Genomic DNA, 24963 nt, shown 5'->3' on the forward strand with positions numbered 1-24963 from the left:
CGCATGAAAAAGTACACATATGCTTTAACTATATTTTACAATGTATCAACATGAAACAAAAATCTGCAAAACTGTCGGGCTAAAAAAATATATCTATATACACACTTATGAATTATTCTATAGGGTGTCCAAATTGAAACACCTTAATTTCAACTGTCTGTAACTCGACATGTATTTGATGGATCCAAATGAATTTTACATTAATGAAAGTTTCTATGAGCAAAGTAGTAATTAGTACATTTTAATACATTTCCTACATTTCTACATGCGACCCATGAGTCACACAGAGTATGACCAGCCGAAACTCGATCTTCCGCCAGGGAATACACCACCATGTCCTTGACATACACCCACAGGAAAAAAAAACCGAGAGGGGTAATGTCACGTGCATGTAGAAATGTACTAATTACTACTTTGCTCACAGAAACTTTAGGACTATGTATATTCATGTAGATGCATCAAATACTGTACATGTGGGGTTACAGACAGTTGAAATTAGGAAGTATCAATTTGGACACCCTATACTTCTTACTTTTATGCTATTACAAAAATCATTTACATCTAACAAGTAGCTACCACTGTATAAATATAGACATGAGTTTTTATGCACATGTATACGCACTGCTAAAGGATGTTCTGCTTTGCTGTTCACATACCAAGTATGCTTACTGCATGTAACATATCCACAACACACAGGCAGTAACTTGGAAAGCAAAAACAAGCCAACTACATGCACTTATGGAAGTTAACATCATGCTTGTCTATACAAGATGTATTCTGTTTGTCGTTATTGATTTCACAAATCTGTTAGGTAATAAACCATAGTTTATCATTTTATGACTGTAATTCATACTCAGAAAAAGAACAAGTGATGAATATGTACGTTATAACTAGGGCCAGATATTTATGGTGAATTAACGATCAAGATTTCAGATCAAAAAATGGCCACATTTCGGGATCAAAAGTGGTATATAACATGGCAGTTCCATGTTACAATGTTGAATATCACCTTAGATTTGATTTAAAAACTACACTTTACACAAAATAAACATTTCCCTTCTAATATATTTATGTAGATATCAGATTATTAAGTTTATTCATTTGTAAAGGAGTCCATTGTTACTTCTCAAATACAGGGTGGCGCAAAAGTTTTTATCCAAAAAGCACACTGATAATAGTATTACGATAGTGTATGTGCTTCTTGTGCTAAGTAATATACAGTTGGTAACATTGTCGTGTGACACTGGCAACAGTGCACTTGTTATTCTTTTGTCGACAGTTGAGTGTCTGGTTTGTTGTAGTGTGCTTGTTAGTTGTTTGCAAGCAAGTTCTGCTCTGTGACGTGTTGAAAACTGCAATGGCACATAAGTACACAACAGAACAGCGTGTGTGCCTGCTTCAATTGTGGTGGAAACATGATAAAGATACAACCAAAGTGCTGGCAGGTTTTCGTGCCAAGTTTCCTGATGCACCTTCACCAACACGGCAACAAGTGTGAAAACTGAACAAAAAATTTGAACAAACGGGAAGTGCAGATGCACCAAGGTCTGGACAACCTGCAAGTGTTTGTACGAAGAAAACAGGCAGTTGGTTACCCAAGCATTTGTAAAAAGTCCCCATACGTTCACAAGACAAGCGGAACAGCAATTGCAAATAAGACATCGGAGTGTTCAGAGAATGTTATGTTTGTATTGGAACAAGATGGAGCTCCTCCATATTATTGACGTGATGTTAGATTTTTTTTAGATGACACATTTGAAGAGTGGATAGGATGCTGTGGTACCATTGATTGGCCTGCACGTTCTTGTGATTTGACACCATGCGATTTTGCTTTGGGGGGAATTGTTAAGGATATGGTATACTCATCATCACCGGCAGATTTGGATGCACTGAAAGACTCGATTAATTATCAATGCATTTCATGTCATCAACAATGATACAAGTTTACTGCCGTATTCGCAATTCTGTTGTTGATCGTTGCACAATGTATTGTGAACAATGGAGGACACTTTGAACAAAACCACTTAAACTTGAATTTTGTGTATAAACTTGAATTTGTGTATGGGTAAACTGACTTTTACGCCACCCTGTATTTACATCAGAATTAAATCAATTTTTCTTTAACTGCAATACTCACAGGATAATTGAGACTTCAGTTTGTGTCGCGTTGGTAAATAAACTGTAAATTTCGTGTTTAAGAGTTTATTTCACATTTTGCAGTTCATTTCATGACTAAACATGACAGGAAAATGCACATCAAACTTTTTAAAAACATGAAAAATGAACTTTTGGTGTAATTATGTTTTGATTTGATTTTTGTTATTTAGTGTTGTTTTGTTCCACTTTTGGTTAATCACACTGACGGCAATGAGTGATGATATTGATCTCACACAGAACACCCATGCCGAGGTCAGAATTTGAACCTGAAACCCCTAGCAGTATAAAATGCCATGATAACCACTCTACCATGGAGGTCAGTAGATGTGATTATTGGCTGATTACAGTCATCTGGTTATATACATCAATTCAGGAGGTTATTAACCATTCAGGATCTTTATGAAACATCTGGGATTTTTTATTACAACAGTACAATATCAGTAATTTATCAGTGCATGAGAAAAAATCATATGTCATATTTTCCCCAGTAAACAGGCTAGTGGTATTGTGAAACTATCCTCATATTTTCCCAACTATTCTCATATTATCCCCAGTAAACAGGCTAGTGGTATTGCAAAACTATTTTCATATTTCCCAAGTAAACAAGCTAGTGGTATTGCAAAACTACACTCATATTTTCCCCAGTAAACAGGCTAGGGGTATTACAAAACTATCCTCAAACTAGACAAAAGTGAATAGAATATACATGATTCTTCCAAATTGTTTAGCAGAAATTCTAAATAATAATAAAAAAAGTTTTTCACAACATAATATTTCACAGAAAATCTTCAAAAAAGAGTAATTTTTCAAGGAAAAAAACTTGTCTCTGCAATAGGTTTGACTTTCAGTTCATGTATTTAACCTTTTATCCCATACAATGGTGCACACACACGCACACTGTTATTAAACAAAAAGGAAGCATGTGGTATTTATTTTTTATTTTATAATTGATTGTAGTATTAGTAGGAAAACAAACAATATCACCCAATCCATTTAACTCTGAGTTTAAATGACGGAATTGCAACTTGCCATGTAAGAAGTAGGTTTTTGTAGGAATTGTTTTTTGTTTGCACTGTAGGACTATGCACAAAATATGGCAATTCTCACAGTAAAGTCCACTGCATGTTCATTATTGTTGTTTATACTGTAGTAGAGCAGTTTTCATTTTCTTAAATCCCAGCAAACAAGAAAAACTAATAGAAATTTCAGCTAATAATACAGGCTCAACCAGGACTTGAACATGCATCTCTGGCATACTATGTCATTAGTCTATCAACGGAGCTACTGAGCCAGTCATAATTTCGCCTAATTTTTTGCTGTCATTGACCTTTCACTGAAATTTCTACAGAGGCCAACTTACCCTCGGGGGCGATAGCATGCCAGTCAAGAGAGTAAATATCAAAGTTTATAACACACCTTACAAATATTCTATATGTCCTCCCTTGTTGACTTGACAGATGCCAATTGTGTAATCTTGCTCATATGTGGTCCACAGTTCCAGATGATGACCCTGGCCTATGTGTTTGTTTTACGTCTGTTGAGTTACCAAGGGAGGACATATCAAACATTTGTACGGTGGGTTTAAAACTTGGATATTTACTCTCTTCACTAACATGTTATACACATGGGTGTGTTGGCCTCTGATCAAAAGACTTCAGAAATCCAAGAGGAAATTATGAAACACCCTGTATGGTTTTAGGTGTACACTGAATGAGACAGTGTCTCAGAAAATCTCTCTGTCTCTGCCCTCATATTTTGTGGCACTCACTGCCAGTAGAGCAAAGCTTTGATTTGGGTGGGGATGCTTTCATAAAACTTTGATCCACCTTGAAATATTAATAGGAACAGTACTGCTAGTAAGAGGTGAAAACTTACAAACATGTTAGTTCCCTCCAATGCAGGAGAAAAAACCAACCAGGTATAAATTCATAATAAACTTTAGTTAATAATGAACCACAAAGGAACACACTCCTTGGTAAATCTTGCACAATTTCCACGAATGTTCTCTCCATGCAAGTATGGGCAGTTTCAACAGGAGAGGAGTCAAAACACACTAAGCAACAAGGGTCAATTTCTCACCTCTTCGCCTACTTTTACGCCTTCGTACGGCTGGAGGAGGTATCGTGTTATAGTGTCGGGTTTCCATGATGGAAGTCAATGTCAAGTTAACCGTTTATGAACATCAATGACCACAGAACAAAAGTTGCATAAGTTCTTTTAATTATCATCAACATTGCACCTGAAAGTATTACAATATCTGTCCATTTATAATATACACAGCGTTTAAGCATTTCCACAGTTTATGCATGGTGGGTAATATGTTCATCAAAAAATTTTAAATTTTGACATGCCAAAGAATGTTCCCAACACATGTAAAGCACCTATAAATGTGTTAATTTTTTAAAGGAAAATAAAATTGTACTTAATATATCTAAAGAATAGGCAAGTAAAGGATAGGCCGAGTTGACATCACATTGAATTGAAACGAATACCGATACTGATGCTTGAACACAGTAACAATTACAAGCCATGTTCAAAATATTTATAAACATTAGCATGTACAGCAGAACCCCAATTGTACATTCCTGGATTTTACATTTTCGTCCATTAACATTTAATTTTCATGATCCCAAAATAGCAAAATGTTATAAAATTTTCCTGAATTTACAGCTTCCCCACTTTTACTATTTTTTCACCTTTATCCCCTGAAAAACATAAAATCCAGGTTCCACCCTATGTACAGTGAAACCTCGATTTTACATTTTTGAGTGGGCCAAGCTGAAAAAATTAAAAATGCAGGAAAGTGTAAAATCGAGGAAAATTTTGTAGCATTTTGCTCTATTGGGATCATGACTATGTAATGTGGGAAAATGTAAAACCTGGGAACGTAAAATCGTGATTTCACTGTATTCCATTGGCATTTTACCATGTCAATTTACCAGAATTTAGCTCTAAAATATTTGAAGAATTACACGAGACATAATTGGAATATTAATCCACACAGCAATGTGCAAAATTAAATGCAATTGCACATTGTGCATAAATCATAGGATAATTAAATTATGTGAACGTATCATGCAGCATTATTGTGAATCCTGCAAGATAACCGATCCCGGAGAAGTAGTGGTCCGGCTCTAGATGGGCTCTTTTCAGAAATTTGCCATTTATACTTTTCAATTTCATTCTAATAATTTGATCTATAAGGGAGATTAAAACAAAAAGTTTTTGTATGGGTTAAAGGGAAATTTCATACCGAAGTGACAATGCAACACTGCTTGATTTCGTATATTTTACTTGCCTTTTCTGCCAATTTTGGCTAATCGTGAATATGAGTGATGATATGATGAAATTGATGAAGGGACACTCGCAAAGAACACCCATTCCAAGGCTGGGATTTGAACCTGGGATACCTGGCATTGTAGCATGCCGGGCTAACCACTCTACCACGGAGGTCCATGTTTGTCACTAGAGGACAGTGATGTTCGTCTACACATAAACAAGGATTGCCTACATTCTACGTGCAGACAATGTGAACTATGTAATATACGTAATCAATGTAGACAACATGGCGCTCGGTGTTCTCCGTGCAAGACACACACACATTGTTCTAGAAGCAGCATCAGCAGGTGGACATAGAGAGTGTGAAGTATTCCACTGTATTCACTACATATAAATTCAACTGCAAAATAAACTTTTCGTGACATACCCAAAAAAATGCGATGTCCGTAGAATGACAAGATTTGTGTTACTTCTATTTCAACCATCACTATAGCTGTCATTTGTTTTTTCTTCCGGTAGTCCCTTTACCCCTTTTTCGATAACTTTGATTACATCAGATGGTCTTAAGTTGGTAACAGGCTCAGATTATCGACATGTTTGAAGAAAAAAATACTTTCTCTTTCAAAGAGCACTGGGAATTCTTTCTTCCCTGTTGTTTGCATTGTCTACAGTAGACTATGTAAACTATAAGCCAATGTAGATTACGTGTAGATAACACATGTAGATGTAAACTTATAGTCTTCTGCACATCACTGCTCAAGGACTGACCAGTTGAATGCAGGCTTGTGTAGCAAGTCATGCTGCTATAGTCTGCAATGTTGCAATGGTCTTACCAAGTGTCACATGGGGCCTGTCCTTTGTCATTTTGGCATAACACCTCCACAGTGAAGAAATAAATCATGTTAATAAAGTCTCAATCTAATAGATTCATGTATTAAAAAAGTATTCCAAGACAAAGACTATGTAAAATCACATAGCTCCTAACTATTTCCTGTTCATATGTACAAAATGCTATGCCTCCTATATCTTAATTTTCCATGCTACTAACTAAAAAAAAACAATGCTCCATACACAAAAAGCCAACCTAATCGCAAGATGCTTTTAAGTTTTCTGAGCTACACAGGAAGCAGCTTCAATCACACACCTTAGTTCCTAGCTACCACAAAGTGGCTTGTTTTGGCTCTTATTTTCCTCTAAAAGACCTGATCGTAAATTCCAATTGAATAACTCGTTTGTTACCACCGGTTGTTAGCAATCAAGGATATCTAACCTGCATATTTGGGCCGAACTCTAAGCTGATTTGGTGGTGCTAGGAACTGACTATAATTTTCATCATCATCATCATCCAGGTAATTACTGTCATCGAGATACTCCTGAGATGATGAATCTTGGTTTGACATGCCTTCGTCGTCGGCAAATTCATCACTGTCATCATGGTGTCCAGTTGATTCATCATCCGAATGCAACGAATCCTGTTCTTCGTTCAGTGGATCGCCAAACCTGTAACCTGAGAATGAAGATTTATAATTAGAGTCTATACCTTACTTCCAGAAATACAAGGAAGTTGTATATATTATGTACATTAATACAATTTATGTATACAATACATAAATACAATCAGGGTTGAAAATATCCTAATTAAACATAGTTTTAGAATGCCATGGACAGGAAAAACATAACATTTTATGAAAACTGATTTGGGGTTGTTGGTAACAGCACATGTATATTGAACACATACTAAAACTATCTCAATAATGATCCTGTTTACCAAGATGGTGGTTTAGGAAATCGGCTTCCCAAAGAATGCTATGCAACGTTAATGACCAACATTGTTCTTTAATTTAGGAAAACTATGATGAGCTTCTTTGTGTTTACATTACTCCATGTTATCTCTAAAACATATAAAATTTACACTCTGGAAAAATGAAAAGACATAACAAAAACATTTTCCTTGTATTTTAAAGTATTACCACTTTTAGTGTAACTTGAATTACCATGCAATTATATGTTTCAAAAAATTCAAGCACCTTCATAAATACACACATATACAGACAGGGTGACCTGTAATTAGATGTATTCCCTGAAAGGGGTTAAAGTAGAAGCAATTTGCAATAAATTTGACCATATGATACCCCATCCGAAAAGTACTAGTTTTCGAGATAATAAAATTTTTATTGTTTTTATTTTTCATTACAATTTTTCACATAAAAATACGAATTGAGAAAAAACAGCTCATTGTATGGCACTTATTTCAGCATTTTTTGATAGCTAACAAATAAGTGGTTCGTTGAAAAAGAAATTTGTCCCAAATAACAATCACATGTAACTAACGGGTGGGTCTAAACTTACAAGTGGTGATAAAAAAAATGCTCTCTTAGTTTATTAATAAAAAAATGGTATGACACGAAGCGTACAAATTACTAGGTACTTAAATTACTTCCTTGTGTCATCAGCTATCCAACAAGGTACAAATGCTGCTAACATTCACATTTGTGTACAAGAAATAATACGGTACTTCATTCATTTTCATGTTAATTTCCTTTAGAAACGTGCTATCTGGGCCGCTGTTACTCACGCTTTGGTTGTTACATGTTACATTGTACGCCCACTAGAGGACAATACTTGTCTTATCGTCTTATCACAAACAAGTGATACAAATGTGAATCATGCAGCTCACTAGATGGCAGTACCTAAGAGCCTATCTCAGGTTGAAAGTGGCTGATCTACATAAATCTACTTTGCGTAGCCTCGCAATGACATCAATAAATGATAGAATAGGTGCTATTAAATGTTGCTATTGTGCTGTTCAACAATGGCTGCATTCAACAATGAAGAATATGCTGAAATTGTGTACTGTTACGGGTTTTGTGATAGTGACACAGCTGCAGCACGAAGAGAATACAAGCGTTGTTTCCCTAATCGCCGTTTACCAGATACGCAAGTGTTTTGTACGACATACTGGCACATCCGAGAAACCGGTTCGGTTCAAGGACAGCAAGGCGATGCAGGCAGACCTCGCGAGTTTGCTCCTGAAACTGAGGAGAAAATACTGGAGTGTTTTCAAAGAGACGGCACTACTTCGACGAGAGTTGTGGCCAAGCAACTTGGCATGATTCAGTGGAAAGAGTGGTTCACTTTGCATATGGTATGACTTTATCCATACCACTACACACCCATGCATGCTCTGGAGGAGGAAGACCCTGCCAGGAGGATGGATTTTTGTCGTTTTCTAATATACGCTGATCTCCAGATTACCTCAGCAAGATTTTATGGACGGACAAATCAAAGTTTGACCGGAACGGTGTAACCGATTTCCATAATGCGCAATATTTGGCGTCAAAGGGCGAGAACCCGAAAAAAGTCAAAGAAAAGGCCAGTCAGCGGAGATTCTCATTGAATGTATGGATGGGCCTCATCAACAATTATTTGATCGGGCAATTTATCCTGCCCCAAATCTTAAATGGCATCACGGGAACAATTTGTGGGTCTGTCCCTCTAGAGCTTTGCTTTGGAGATGGGATTTAAGAAAAACTAAGTCGTACACTTTGATCACAGTTCTGTTTTGCTGTGACTTATTTACCTTATTGTTGGCTTTGTTTCGCCTTTCGGCCGTCCGGGATACAGCCATGAACAATTGCTGATCCCATTCGGTTTGTTCACCTGTCGGAATATGAAAGTGTTCCATAACGGAGTTCCTGAGTGAATTGTTTGGCCCTAACTGGGGACCATTGTCTACTATGATTCTTTGGGGAAGTGAAAAATGTACAAAACATATATCAATGAGTTTCCTCACTATTAAATTCCATGCTTACTAACCGAGTAGGAATTGTTACACCCTGGCCACCATCACCCCCAGCGAGAATAGCACAGGCTAGTTTCCCGAGGGTTGCTCATAGGGCAGAATGGCATTCATCTCACTCTGTTGAGATTCCATTTGTTTACCCTTGGGTGTGTGACCTGGTTTGGTGAACCATTTTACCTCATCGAGTGCATTGAGTATGGCATCCATACCTCGTGGGCTGAAGTGAACCAGGTCGGGTCTCATGTTTTGACCGTAACCCATGGTTTCTTCGAACAGCGACATGTTCATTTCTTGGCCCTTGTGCACAAATTTCGATGAGGAATCCAGAACCCTTACATTGCCATTATCATCAAGGGATAATATTTTTGCAATTAGTGAGTCATACATGGCCCAGAACCTGTGTCGGTTCTCATTGGCTAACCTGGGAACTGGTGGAGGAGTCAGAACAATGACCTTCTGAGCACCTTTCCTCTTTAGGGTGTAAATGATATCCTGGAGGTTCCGGAACACCTGGTTGGTGTCCTTCCCTCGGAGCATATCATTTGTGGATATCATTAATAACACATTTTTATGAAGACACTTTTCCCTTCTCAAAGCACTGAGCAACTGCGCTGAGGTTTGTCCAGATATGCAAAGTCCGATGTGGTAATTACCATCACTGTCTCTTTGGACAGGATACCCGAATTTTCTTTGCGCAAGACGTGACAACATTGAATCACCCACTGCCTGATATTGATTTATCAGTGGAGTGTGCTTGCATGAATCTGAACATTGTGGGACAGGTTTAGGTTTGGCATCGCCCTTCCCCACGTCAGGACGTTGCCTACCTAGTTTCCCTGGTTGTGCACATTTGGATGCACCTCAGCGAGATGCTCGGAAGACCCGTGTGAGCTGGCGGAACTCTTACGCTGGGACGTTCCACCCTTTCTCCGGTCTACCTTTCTGTTTGGGTACTCCTTAGGCCGGGAGCCCCTCGCAGATTTGCACATGTGAGCGTCCTCCTTTTTGGATGAACCGCTCGCTTCACCCTGACCACGACTCACATAGGTTCGGTTAATGCGAGTCGTGGTTTTCCCGTAATTGGGTCGTGCTGGCCTTGCAACTTCCCTCTCAGGATATTGTGGCACTTGCACACTCTCATACCGAAGTATGGAGTTGGCCACCTCCTGAAGAGAGACGAAGGGAGCCAGGATTAACTGGTCCTTCAAGCTGCGCGGCAGCTGTTGCACAACATGGGTGAAAACCTGGTTGTCGGCGATTTCTGGCAACGCAAGCCTAATCATTTTGACTTGTCGCCAGAAATATTTGTGCACTGATCTGTGCTGGGATGGGTTGTACCTTTCGTTGAGAGCCTTCGCAAGGGAAGAAGCTCTCCACCCATCCCCTTGGAAATATGAGAGGAACTGCCTTTTGAAATCCGAGTAGGACTTGAACTTTCGTTCGTTCCTCTCGTACCACTGCCCTGCCTCGTCCCGTAGACAGAACGAGATTATTTGGAGGGCATCCGCCAAATCTACCTCCAGGAGAGTGAGATCTCTCTCAAACTCCTGCACAAAATCTGAGGCCAGCCTGTTCCCCTGCCCGTTAAAGGTTGGGAGCTGTTTGAGATCAGCAAACCTAACCCTAGGTTTGCTCTTGTTCCTCCTCCGATTCTTCCTCTTCCTTTGGCTGCGGACTTCGGCATCCGAGCTTTCGGAATTGGATTCCGGGGAGTTACCAAGTGGGTGGTACTTGTTAGGGGGAGACACATAGCCACTGCTCTGGTCAGAGCTTTCGTAACCCTTAGGTCTTCGTTTGGTTTTGTGCAAGGCATGGTAAACAGACACATTCCGTGCAGGTGAGACGGGCATGGTGGCTGACGTAAGTGGAAGGGCGGACTGAGTTATTCGTCTCTCCATCCCTTCCAGGCAAGCAAGAATCCTCATCAGGCTTGCATCGTCAGACCTTTGTTCTGCTGGCAGCTGCTCCTCACCAACCCTTTGTTGTGAGGAGGTGCGCTGCTCAGTGACTTGGCCCTCGGAAATGCATACATGCGAGCTGCGGCCTTCCGCCTGACAGTTCGGCATTTCCTTCCTCACTTGCTCGAGAACCCTGTTCTCGATCGTGACCATGTGGTCACTGCAAGTGAGCTCTCTGCATATGTTTTCTAGGGCATCTAACCTCCCTAGAATCTGAGCTGTGGTGGTCTGATTGTCACCGCCTTGCACTTCGCTAACGAGTTCCCTCAGTTCCGAAATTTGGCCTGACACTTGTGTAAAATCCCTACCTAATCTTAACTCTAGGTCATTACATTGGATCTCTATTTGGTTAATTCTATTGGTGTTGGTCGCTACTTGTTTAGTTAACAATTCTGAGGTCTTCGTGGTGGCATTGTGGATGGAGTCCAGTCTGGCCTGGAATTCCGTCCTTACGGCTTCAAGTTTCTTATTTACTTCAGCCGATGCCTTGGCAAATTCCCTACCCTGAACATCAATTTTCGCCTCAAGTTTCTGACCCTGTGCCTCAAGTTTCTGACCCTGCGCATCAAGTTTCTGACCCTGCGCATTAAGTTTCTGACCCTGTGCTTCAAGTTTCTGACTAACATTTTCAGAGACTTTCGCTTGCTCCTGGAGCATTGCCACAATGAGGTCAAGTTGGGGGTTACTACTGGTACTTGCACTACCGTTGGGTGGGAACCCACGACCTGCTGGTCGTTCCAACGACCTTGATCTGGTATTCATATTTGGGGAGTGCCGGTACTGAGTCTCATAATCTTGCGATCCGCGCAAGAGACAAAAGACAAAGACATAAAGACAGACGATGGATTCGGGAGTTGAATGGCTTTGTCTACGCGGCTGGTCCAGGGATACGTGCCTCCAGGTTACGTTGCCGAACAATAGGATAGGTTAACCTAACCTACTCACCCACTTTGGGCTTGATTGAACCTATGAAACTACTCTGCTGTGCAACCTGGACGCACCCATCCCCATGCAGCTCTACGCTGTCCTCCAGTGACCATTAACATGGAGGATGTCCCCAGTAGACCAGCATCCATTCCGAGGAATGATTGCTGGTGTATCATAGGGACTTTCAGCCTAGTTATTCCGGAGCGAGTGGTACGCTTCCCGGACTTACCCGCCCAAATATGAATTGATAAATCAAGATGTTGGAAAGACACATTTAATATTCGGGGTACTAATACATTTTAACTATATACAAGCACTGCACAAACTTATAAGATTGTTTTTACAATTGGAACCAACAAAATGGGTAATAAAAACACTGTACTTACATATTCTGCATTCACCTTACCACACCTGGGCCTTGTTGCACATGTCACTCCAACTATAAATGGGGAGATTTTCTGAGAATTTACACGAAAAATATAGCGGTATCTTAAGACATATGGGTATTGTCTTGCAAATGAACGCTTTCAGGGAGCTATATCACAAAGGATGTGCCGATTAATTATGGATGTCTTTGGATACAAAGCATCATGGCTTCCTGGAGGCTCATTGTCCTCACCATGTGCTTTTGAGAATTTCAGAATTTTCATGGATATAGGTTCCATGCACTTTAAGACACTTCCAGTGCTGTAATTCGTTCATATTATACACTACAGGACTATTCCCAAGCCCTTATTGGATATTTCACACACTGGTGACACCATTGTCCTCTCTCCACTGGCCTACTCTGGCCCAAAACTTGGAGCGATGTTAACTGTACCAACTGTTAGCAAGAAGTGAAATCAAGATGGCTTCCTCACATGTTAAAAGCTATCACAGACTCATTGTCTGGTAGCCACGCCCATGAGGCCATCTGATTGGTCCACAGCACCTTGGGTTACTTGCCTTCATCAAGTACCTTGAGAAGCCCAATAGATGGCAGTCTAGTCAGGGCTAGTTCCACTGACTCTCACCAGATGGCTCTGGTGCTGTGAGACCGATTGTCTTTTGTCCAAAAACATCGATTTTTTGATGTTTTTGTGGTTTGTTTGCACATATAATTGTTACTTGGAGTTATTTTCAGGGAAAGCAAGTTATTTTGTGCTTGCACAAATATTATCCTGGAAATATCTGTATTAATAAAAAATTTGCATGAAAAGTAACATGTGCTCTCTGAATTCTACCTATCAACAAAAGGGATGTATTTTTGATAACCAATGAATTTTGGTCTGGGGCTTATTATTTACTTAATATTTTGATGTTTTATCATACTTTTACTAATTAGGCCTAATTTCTGTTAATCTTAACATATCTGGGAATGTCTATTCCTATTAATTTTACCTGAATTGAATTGGCCTTGTACTTTGGTTGGAGTGGAGTGCTGCCTGTATGTATTGGGGATGTATACCCAACCTTTGGTTGGTTATAATGGCAATGTTGTTGGAGGATGTGCCTCTAGCCACAAGACGTGACATGATTTACCAGCATGATGCCTGTCCAGCTCACTTCTGCCTAGGCATGTAGCAGTGGCTGGATTAAAATTACCCAAGTAAATGGATTGGCCGAGGCAGCCTGCTTCCCTGGCTGGCTTAATCCCCCGATTTGACGCCTTGCGACTTCTACATTTGGGGCCACATGAAAGACTTAGTTTACAAGACACCGGTAAACTTGCAAGAAGAGCTCAGGGAGAGAATGTTAACAGCTGCTCAACACATCAAGGACACCATCACACCACGAGTTACGAGAACAAATGTCCGTAAAAACCTGCATGCCTGCATTCGTAACGGAGGTGCCCACTTTGAGCAAGACGTGTAATGTTCTTTAATTGTAATGTTCATTGATTCCATTCTCATGAAAATGAATGGAGTATTATTTCTTGCGCACAAATGTGAATGTTAGCAGCATTTGTACCTTGTTGGATAGCTGATGACACAAGGAAGTAATTTAAGTAATTTGTACGCTTCGTGTCATACCATTCTTGTTATTAATATGTTGCCAAGTAAACTAAGAGTGCATTTTTTTTATCACCACTTGTAAGTTTAGACCCACCCGTTACTTACATGTGATTGTTATTTGGGAAAAACTTTTTTCAACGAACCACTTATTTGTTAGCTATCAGAAAATGCTGAAATAGGTGCCATACAATGAGCTGCTTTTTCTCAATTCGTATTTTTATGTGGAAAATTGTAATTAAAAAAAAACAATAAAAATTTGATTATCTCGAAAACTACTACTTTTCGGATGGGGTATCAGATGGTCAAATTTATTGCAAATTGCATATACTTTAACCCCTTTAAGGGAATACATCTAATTACAGGTCACCCTGTATATATATATAGGACTTTTTATGGTTAGTTAGAAGTCAGTGTCAGAGTTTGAGCATTGCTTTGTCATTGCTGTGTATCATTTACTACTGTAAAATTCCAGTTTGTGTCTGTAGTAACTTGTCAAATTAGTGATCATTGTGTCTGTATCTTCATATATTTTAGCAAAATCTTATTTTCTTCAGTACATTATGACAACATAAAATGTTGATTTTCTTTCCACTGGCTGCTAAAGGCTCATCTACAGAGAATTGTTTTTTATGAGCATTGGAGTATCTCAAATTGATATTCTGTTGACATACTGTACATTATAATATTTAGTGTAAGGTGGAACCTCGATTTTACATTTTTCATGGGACCAAAGTAGGGGTCTTGCATAGCCAAATGGTTAGTGCTGCCACCTTTGGTGCATAGTGGTCCAGGGTTCAATTCCTGGTGGGAGCCCACAAAATATCAGAGTTAACCCAGCATCGCGAGGAACACCGAGGAGCTACTTGAAAAGGAGAAGTACCGTATTTCACTGCATAATCGTTGCACTCTGTTTATATTTTTCTTCTCTTTTTTACAGTCCAAATATTGGTTCATAACTTTCATTGCGTAACAAAATCAATGACAGCAAAGCTGAATTTTCGGACACACAAGATTAAATGTTGTAAGCCCATACTTCGCAACACTGTAGCAAAGTTCTGAAGTGTAATATTTCGACTATAATGCAGAAATCAATAACAACTAATGTGTTAACCTTTTTCTTGCAGATGGGAAAAACATGTTCACTAAATTGCCCTGAAGAAATTTTGCACACCGATTCAGCCTATATATGCATTTTTAACACATATTCACGAGCATTCTGGGCATCCAAATCTTGTACAGTTTAGCAATAAATGATTTTCATGTACCAGTAATACTGACACAATTCTTTAAAAAAGCTCCGCACAATGTTTGGTCCCCACTCCCCCTCGAAAAATTTGGCATAAAATCTGCAACGATTTTGCTGTGAAATACAATAATGAGCTCCGGTCTTGAAAGACAGAAAAGAGCAGCAATGGAACATGATGCAAGGACCATGTATCACCCAAATAAAGAAGCTCCTTGACTCGCCCTGGAAATATTTTGTACCACTTTTGCTCTATCGGGAGTTTCGGGACCATGAAGATTGAATGTATAATGAGGGAAACGTAAAATCAGGGTTCCACTGTAAATACATGTAATTTTTCTCATTTTAGGTAAGTTTTATAATAGTTAAAACCAACATGCAACATGAAGTTACCTGATAGTTTTGCTTGTTCAAGAATATACTGCTGCAGGGGCAGAAGATGAGCATGCATCTCTGGATCCAACACATATTCCAAATTGCTGTAAAGGTGAGCATTATCATTAAGCTTGGCATTTCCGTTCTTGTTCACGTTATTTGATCCTGGCGTTGTGTTTCTTATGTACACACTTCGTGTCCCTTCACACTTCTCACTGTCATGGTTATCTTTGGAATATAATTTTTGGTTCTGTGAAACTTGCAGTTCCTTTTGACTTGCTAAATGTTTAGAAGTTCGCTCGTTATCGCTACTAGTCCTTCTATGAAGCGAACTCTCTACCGAAGCGTGGCTGCCTGTCGTTGCGAGACCTGAATCCACTTGAGAGTGTGGGGAACTATCAGCTGAATTTCGTCCTCGAAGCTTCCCGTCAATGTCATTTAGAGTAGAGGTACCGCTGTCGTGCCGAGAAGAATCCAACGAGAATGGAGACAACTGTAATTCGTGCTTCGGGCTATGAGGGCTTGCACTGGAATCTGAGCCTACACCTATATCACGACACTTTTCACTTATTTTATACTCTTTGTATTTTGACGACTTAGCTGCAGGCTCCACAGGCTTCTGCGACTTCCTGTGTAAAAGAGGTGTACATAAACCGTCCACTTCTACACTGTCGTTGGGCCTCTGTTGGTAGTTCACAAAATTTACATACTCGGGGCTAACAGTAGCATCTAGCACTTTATGTCGTCTTCGAGGTTGGGGCGTTGACTCAACGGAACGCATTCCAGAAAGTAAATACTTTTCGTGCATGGAATCATCATCATAGTACTTGTCCCTGCGCTGCATAAAACTGTAGCTACGAGACAAAACAGGTTCTCGCAAACGTTCATATCCTAGGTCAGAAGTCCTGTATTTGGAACCAAAATATGCCTCTTCCACATCGAAACTTCTTTGCTTAGACAAACCGGGATGATTGAAGGAATCGAAATTTCTGTTAGTCGGAACAGAAATCCCGTACTTATCTAAACTCCTGATGTTAGCATCTCTCAATTCGGTAAGTATCTTCTTCTTGATGAGTGGTGTACTTGTGGACACGGTAATTCCTATATCCGGGGTCACTCCCGTTTCTTTGTACCGCCTGTGTGTAGGTGACGAGTGATTTGACTCCTGGGGTGACTCTGCCGAGCGAGGTGATATTAGGTCACGAGGAGACTCAAACGAACGATGCGATGGCAGCTCGTGTATTGGAACTTCAAATGATCGTTGAATTCTCCCTGGGCTTTCGAGTGATCGCTGCGACCTTCGTCCTGCATCTCGATGAGGAGATTCTAGGAGACGATATCCCACTACTCCACTTTCCAAAGACGTCCGACTGTGCGACACAGAGCTTGAATCACTGGACCTCCCTGAATCCTGAAAATGCAAGTTCAATTAATATACTGAGGAAATTGTATTACTTTTATTATTTTGTATTACATATAATTGCAACACTTTCTTGTTTTAATATATTGGGTTGATGCATAAGTTCGTATGGTGGCTGTTGGTAGCATTTTTTTCTTAAAGGTTTTTTATTTCATACTCTTTTGAACAAGACAAAAGACAAAAATCAATCAGTAATATATTTTCCTTCACTGTCTATGACTGTCTACCAACGCTAGGACACTTTTTGATTCCACACGTGAAGAAATCAGCTGCTTTGGTGTTAAAGACGTCGCAAAGCCAAGTTTGAAGAGCATTTTCATTACCAAAGGAGTTTCCTTGAAGATTGGTGGATTGGGAGCTGAAAAGGTGGAAATCTGAAGGTGCAAGATCGAGGAAGTATGAAGGATGAGGAATAACCTCCCAAACAAGATCTTGGATAGCAACTTTTGTCATGTTAGCAGAGTGTGAGCGTGCATTATCGTGTTGGAGCAGTACTCAATGCAGCCTTCCTGCCCTACTCGCTGATTTGTGTTGTTTTCACTTAAAGCATGTGGTATACCTTACCCGTAGAATGCAAATGTTGTGCTGATTGAATGGTTAATTTTCCAATTTTTGGGTCAACTGACATGGTTTTTCGTGGAGTAAAGCAATTAAACAGACTTCATTAAATTGCTTCCTCTCTCTGAAATGACAAAACCATTTTCTTCAACTGCATTAACCTTTACATGTTGACATTATTCCCGTACACGGCACAAATGTTTTCAGCCACCTCCGCTGCCCTTGCTCCTTTGTTAAACCCAGACAGAAGAACTTATTGTTCTATAGCCCAAAAATAACACTGTCTTCCTTCAAACCTGCAAAATTCAATATGTATTCACAAGCATAACAATGTCACTCCAATTCATGAGCGTTAAACAATAAACAAACTCCTAACACCACAGTGTTGCCATGCCAAACACAAATGCTATGAACTTATGCATGAACCCAATACTATTTGGGAAATGTACTATGTAGAAATTTCAATGAAAAAGTCAACCAGGTCTCTGGAAGAGCAATGGTATAGTATGCCTGAGACCCAGGTTTGTGTCTGCATTTTTTTACTAAACTTCTTAAATGTTTGCAGAAGCACTGTTTCGCAATAAGAAAGTAACGTATATGCTTACATACCATATTTGAGCTAAAAGTGAATTTCTGTACCAAGTTTTGCTTTGCTAGGGTGGGTGAGAATGGTCAACCTGGGGTGACAATATTGGCTCTCCCCCTGCCCCCCCCCCCACCCCACCTGCATTGGTGCCATCACTGGATGCACCACATACACCTATGCACTGCAGCATATTCTCTCAGGCACATACACTACTATCAACTGCAACAATGGGGCATAAGTTAGCCAGGTAGATGTTCAGAACAAACCTGCCATCTTGCATGTTTCAATGCCAATGCTGGGATATTTTTGAACCAACCTCATAGAGATATTTCAGACTGAAACAACAGGCGGCCCATGGAAACCGCCCATCAGAAATAATTGCAATCTTTCAAACCGGAGTGACATGACACGCTACACCATGTCACTTGTTGCTTTTGTTCCACTCACACTGGGCCATTTTGTCAATACCAAGCCTTAGTCTATTGTTTGTGAACGTTTCTCTTTAAGGCTATGAAGAACAGTTTCACTGTCCAGCAAGAGGTTCTGGAAAGACCCTAAACCTCCCCTCCCCACTGACCTTTCCTGGGGTACGCCGGAGAAAGAGGGGAGAAAACGTAGCATTACACTTACAGAAGTATTATTCTCTTGGGAATATCAAACTTCTGATGGGGTAGAAAAACATATGAATGAAAAGAGGGCACATTGAAGATTTTGCTTGGGTTGGGTTGGGAAAAGTCAAAACTTCAATTAGCTGTAACTTGAAGTTGAGGATTCTTCTCCATAAAGAATACACAGGATTCTGTAAACAATATATTCATCATATTTTTTGCAGATGGTATCTCTTAATAAACTTAAAAAACCACTTCCTCTTGAAACATGGGGAAAAATTCATACTCTCTTGTAGTTTCTTTTTTCTTCTTTTTTTCAGTAGCATTGTCCATTCAGAAGATATTGAAATAAATGCACACCTGGTGTGAAACTATTCGTCCTTGCCTTAAACTGAAGGGGCTTGTTTTGCTTGTCCCATCGGTCTGAAAGCTCCCACAAAACAACTGAATTCCACACTTTGATGATTCAGATCTTATCTGATCACAAAGAGTATTATTCCTAATTCTAATCCTTCTCCTTCTAATGCTCACAAACCTTAAAAAAGTAATATTCCTATTGACCTGTTCAACAACTTACTTGTGAATGAGCAGTTCTGTTGTACCAACTCCCCTGGGTAGTGTGACCCCCTCGTCTGTTTCTCCGTACGTCCCGGTCTCTCTCCCCATTTACCCGTTCCTCGTGATGACCACAGCCCGTGTGGTGGTGATGATGACGATGATGATGGTGACCATGGTGACGTCGACCCGGCCTTGGTGAGCTCACGGGAGAAGTCTGGGTCTGAGAACTTACGGTTTTGTTTGAATTCTGCCTTGACGAAGAATCTAACTTAGCCTGAAGGAAAACAAAACTCATTTTTTTTATTCATTACAAAAAACTGATAGAAATTCATTAGATTCAATTATCACCTAAATCACAATTGTTACATGTAACCACAAGAAATCATTTTTTACGATTACCTGTTTTATAGCAGTGAACATTTCACACACACACACACACAAAGTCTTGATATGGAATAAATAGAAAACCGGAATGGATTTATATGTCTTTTAAAAATGATATATTTAGTTACTTTAATCAAAATATCGAATTCAACATGGACTTACACTTTTGAAAATGAAAATTTTCATTAAGTAAGTGGCTCACCTAGTTAAGGCTTACGTGATATTAATTGAGATGTAAATTTGAAATACAAAGTGTAATTCATTTTTTGTTACCAAAGCAATGGACTACCAAACTAGGCTTACATGACATTAATTGTAATGCAAATTTCATGTATAAACAGTGCTTTATTTTTTTGTTATCAAAATACTGAATTACCAGACTTTATTTTAAGTGCTTTAATGTGAATATTCTCCTCTTGTCCCAAATAACTGATTTATATTGACTAAAACTGTGTTCAATATTGCATGAAGAAATGGTAGTATATTTAAATGCAATGGATTTCACGGTGAAAGTTTGAGCTTGCATTCACTACTGTTGACAATAATATTTGAACAGATGCATCGTCTATTGTGAAGATTTATAATAAAGTGAGATAGCAAAATTAACAGAATATTGATGAACGGAAAATGGAATAGCATGAATATGGAATATATGTCAGAAAACGTTTGAAAATATGGATATTATATGTAAAAATAACTGAAATATATAAAATATGTGCTAAAAGCTGACATATGTAAAAAAACACAATAAAAAAAGCATTTTTCAATCTTATACACACACCACGATTTGCAAATACAAAAAACATTCATTTTAACATAAGACGAAGATGTGTATTTTCATATAAATACATTTCCTCCCCCTTGATGATAGTTGAGCAAGTAGCATTGAAGAAATATAGTTTGAAAGTAGATTTTAGAAAAAATGAATGATGGAAATGCATTGCGTAAAGTTGCTCTGCTACAAGGTGAAACATGGAAGTGTAAAATGAGCAGATATGCAAGACTGTGTCATGCATGACAGAGAACACTGAATGTAAGTTTGATCATCTCCTGTACCAATCACCTAGATTTGACAGTTCTGTAAAGTTGTTTCCCACTACATACATGAACAACTTCCAATCCATCTTAACATATCGATGTTCCAAGCAGCTGGGAGCTTGCAATGCATTCAGCTTAGATACAATGTCAGTGTTGTATTTTGAATTTTTTCTCATTCTCTTGAACTTTCCAGCAATTGCAATGATAAGAATGAATAATGATTAGCTGAAAATGGCGATGGGACACTCACAAACCAGGACTTGAACCTGAAACCTTCAGTTGTGAGATTGCGAGTCTTACTACTTACTGCCACACCAGGCACTGCAGTGTCGTGATTTATCCATCCCCATGATCATTGTTTTGCAAAGTGTCAAAACAGCTTTCTTTAATTTGAAGAATGTCTTTTCTTTAATTGAAATGCCATCTCTTTCTGCTTTCATTACTTATCCTCACCCCCTGCTGACACACACATCCTACACAAGAAGCCTTAAGTATGAAACTTAACATTTTACTGCATAAAAAAAATATTTAAAAAATGCAATTTTGTATTTTCATTACTTTACATCGCCTTTCTGCCAATTTTGGCTAATACTGACAATGTGGATAAGTGACAATTCCTGAAATTGATGAAGGAACACTCACAAAGACCACCCATGCCCAGGCTGTGACTCAAACCCATAAACTTCAGTGGCAAGATCGAAAGAGAGCCACTAAACATGCTCAGGCACCAAGCTGGCTAACAACTGTCTGAAATGTGTAATACTGGCATATGTCAGTTTCCTCTGTGCACAAAATCTCTTTTCTCCTTGAAAAATGGAAAACAAACAAAAAATATAAGATCCTTTTCCAAGCTTATATGTGTTACTGAGATACCTCATCATATGTATTTATTATACTGCTGGATTCCTCTTTCCTTACTTACATATACAAAAAAAAACTTCATCAATTATAATTACTAGGAATTGTTAACAAAACTGCAGTTTTGAGTGTACATATACTCAATTATATGTACTGAACTTCTCTAAATAATAACAAGAAGAACTTACTGTTTCTTTAGTAGCTACTAATTTGCACAATATTTCAATATACTGCACATACAGTGTTCTCGAGAGATAAGAGTACAATGAAATCTAATGTCAGTTTGCCATCGTATTTCATAGTATTCTAAGAAAAGTGTTATGTATCAAAACGTTGCACAATCTGGTAGTCACTAAAGAAACAAAAAGTTATTATTATTTGTAAAATTAACCGTAGCTACACAAGACATTTGCAAAATTGATTTATTTAATTTCAAACATAACATTAAAATCTGAAAATATGTTTAGTTTACTTCTGTACAAATCTGAAATTCTTTCAAATTTTAATTAAATTACTTGTTTTTTATTATAAGTTAATCACACAAATATATACCATAATGTGTGTCATAAAATACTCATGTTCAAAATTATTTATTTATTTGAAAATACAAGTGGGTGGTAATTTATCTTGTAATACACTTTCTTTATGAACATGATTGATCAAAATGAAACATTTTAAATAAAAGCATCTTGCTATGAATTGTGATAGGTTGGTGAATTTAAACACTCTCTTTAGAAGACAGATTTATAGTTCAGAAACTTCAAACAACCATTTTCAGAGTAAAACATTACATGTATACAAATTGACATTGGGGTGATATGTGGAGGAAGGGCCATGCGTGTCCGACTACTTACTTCACCACTCATTCAAGGTCATGAGATTATACAGCAGCTAGTTGCGAACTTATCAAAAGAAGAAGAAAACATGCAATGGTTAGATTTATAAGAAAGTTTGGAAAAGTAAAATTCATGCAATTTTAACGCAATTTGTTAAAAAAAAAAAAAGTATTTAGTTTGCTTCAATCTTCTTCTGTGCTTCTCCCTTTGAACTAATCACAAGTGAAAAACATGCCATTAATTCCACTTTTCTTGCTAGGAAGTTTCATTGCAAGAATTGAAACAATTATAATACTGTAGCCTCCTATGAATTCCACATTAGAAAGGCAAATAGTGTAGAAAGTAGATCCACTCCATGGTTTAGATAAGGATTTAGAATGCAGTTTCAAATCTGAAACTGAATGCCTTTTCAGTACATTTTATGCTTAGGACTAATTGGGACTAGACCTCCAGTTTAAAGTGGGATCTGAACCACTGTGCAACGTGCTTCCACCAGATATGGAACATGAAACCCTTTGATTACAAGGAGCCATATGGGAGGCCCGTGTCACTTGCAACTCTAACGGTATATCCATAAAGATTATCTCATCACTCTCTCATTTCTTTTCCTTTTTATCTACTGTCTGAGAATATGTCTTATTCAATTTGGGCCTAACTACTAATGGAGATATTACACCAAGCAACATGTCTTTTGGCAAACCAATAAGAACATTTCTAGCAGTAGCGGCATGACATGCTGCATTCAACTGGTTGGATTTCAAGTGATCCACGACATGTGTCAAGTCGCTTCAGTGTGAAATCTCCCCAACATTTCATCACTTCATCTCAATCATATTCTCTCCAGTTACAAAATGACAGTTGTCTGTTTTACTATTACACACACATAAGCAAAACTGCTGATCATTTCGGACACGATATTTCAATTAACACTTATAATGTAGTGCAACAAATTGCTATTTTTGTTATTTTATGATATTTGTAAAGGTACAATTCATGTACCCAGGTTTTGTAAAATACTCTAGATACATAAATTAACAAAGTGTGTGGTTGTTCAATTCAGGTAATTCATTGAATATGTGTAATTTTATTAGATCAGCTGAATTACTGATTATGGATATTTGAAAATTCAACATTCGTATTTTAAATGGTACTGCCAAAAATTTCATATTAAAAAAACTTAACCCCATGCCACAACAACCTTCCTCCCACGATGCGGGGCCAATACCTAAATTTTGGGGGATCTCACTGGAAATCAAACCTGTGACCACCTGCACCAAAGGTGAGAGTGCTAATTATCTGGCTACATTAGAACCCCCAAGTTTCATCTTGGTCAATACCTAATTTTTGTGTAATGGTGGGTGAAAGTCAACTGTATTGCAATGTATAACGTAAACGAAAATAGACCAAATTTGGCCATACATAAGGAAGTGGGACTTTTTCTGTTGTCTGTCCTATATTAAACCATTTATTCATGCACTTTTTTTTCGAGAAAAAAAGGTGAAAGGGACAGGGAGACATAAAAACCTCCACCAACTACCCCTCTTGAACATGCCACTGCAAACAGATAAGAACAGGGGAATTGTGAAAGAAGAGGAAGCAGGAATGAAATTTCTATATTTTCAATAACAACATTAATTCACAATGGCTGTGAGTGCATGAACGATCTTCAATAAATGATTCTAAATTACTGAAATTAATTCAAAAATTTTCAGAGAATTTTAAAAAACTTTATCAAAGATCCTCTTTGTCTAAAGAAGAAACACAGCACGTCATCCTGTCATCAGAGGAAGGTATGAAAGTGTTCATTGGTATGGAGAACACCATCAGTAAAGAAATTGCCAAATGTTAATTGATTGATTTGTTGTTTTAAGTCCACTTTATGCACAGTAAGGCTAATCGGGACTGGACGTACAGTTTAAAGTGGGATCCAAACCACTTGTGCCTACACCGGGTATCGAACCTGGGACCCCTTGATTACAAGGCAACGACGATACCACTGCACCATTGGGGAGGCCTCAAATGTAAATTGTGGGTTAAACTTGGTCATTTGGAGTTATGAATACTGAAACCAGATGGATGGAAATTCTACAAAAAGGGATACTCTCTGTGAGAAAACTATGTGGTAACAAGGTTTTCAGTTGATAGACACCTTATCATATCTTCCAGAAAAGGGTCATACTACTACCAAACCCTATGTTCAACTCTCATGAAGACAAGAGGTTTCTAAATTTCGAATTGATGCATTTGTTACTATCTTGTCTATTCGTTTTCTTCTCATATCCATTTCAATTTTTTCCATTGTATTTAATCAAATCTTTTATTACAAATTATTACTATTATAAGTACTATTATTAACAGTCAGTAATAACAAGTATACTTTTT

General features: G+C 38.4%; 1 protein-coding gene across 8 annotated transcripts in view; it reads right to left on the bottom strand.

The window, feature by feature from the left end:
- The window catches only part of RhoGAP93B (MyTH4 and RhoGAP_KIAA1688 domain-containing protein RhoGAP93B), a 246824-nt gene that overhangs the window by 35973 nt on the left and 185888 nt on the right, over positions 1-24963 (bottom strand). For 6 of the 8 annotated variants that reach the window (XM_083112483.1, XM_083112488.1, XM_083112481.1 and 3 more), the window contains 3 exons: positions 19485-19739; positions 15754-17146; positions 6707-6943 (listed from right to left, as the gene is read on the bottom strand). In XM_083112483.1, the coding sequence (XP_082968609.1) occupies positions 6707-6943; positions 15754-17146; positions 19485-19739 (1885 nt within the window). The remainder of the gene's footprint in view (positions 1-6706; positions 6944-15753; positions 17147-19484; positions 19740-24963) is intronic. The other 2 variants (XM_083112485.1, XM_083112484.1) reach the window with 2 other exon arrangements.

Source organism: Lepisma saccharinum, chromosome 26, assembly GCF_977018435.1.
Source record: "Lepisma saccharinum chromosome 26, izLepSacc3.1, whole genome shotgun sequence".
Taxonomy (NCBI): Eukaryota; Metazoa; Arthropoda; class Insecta; order Zygentoma; family Lepismatidae; genus Lepisma; species Lepisma saccharinum.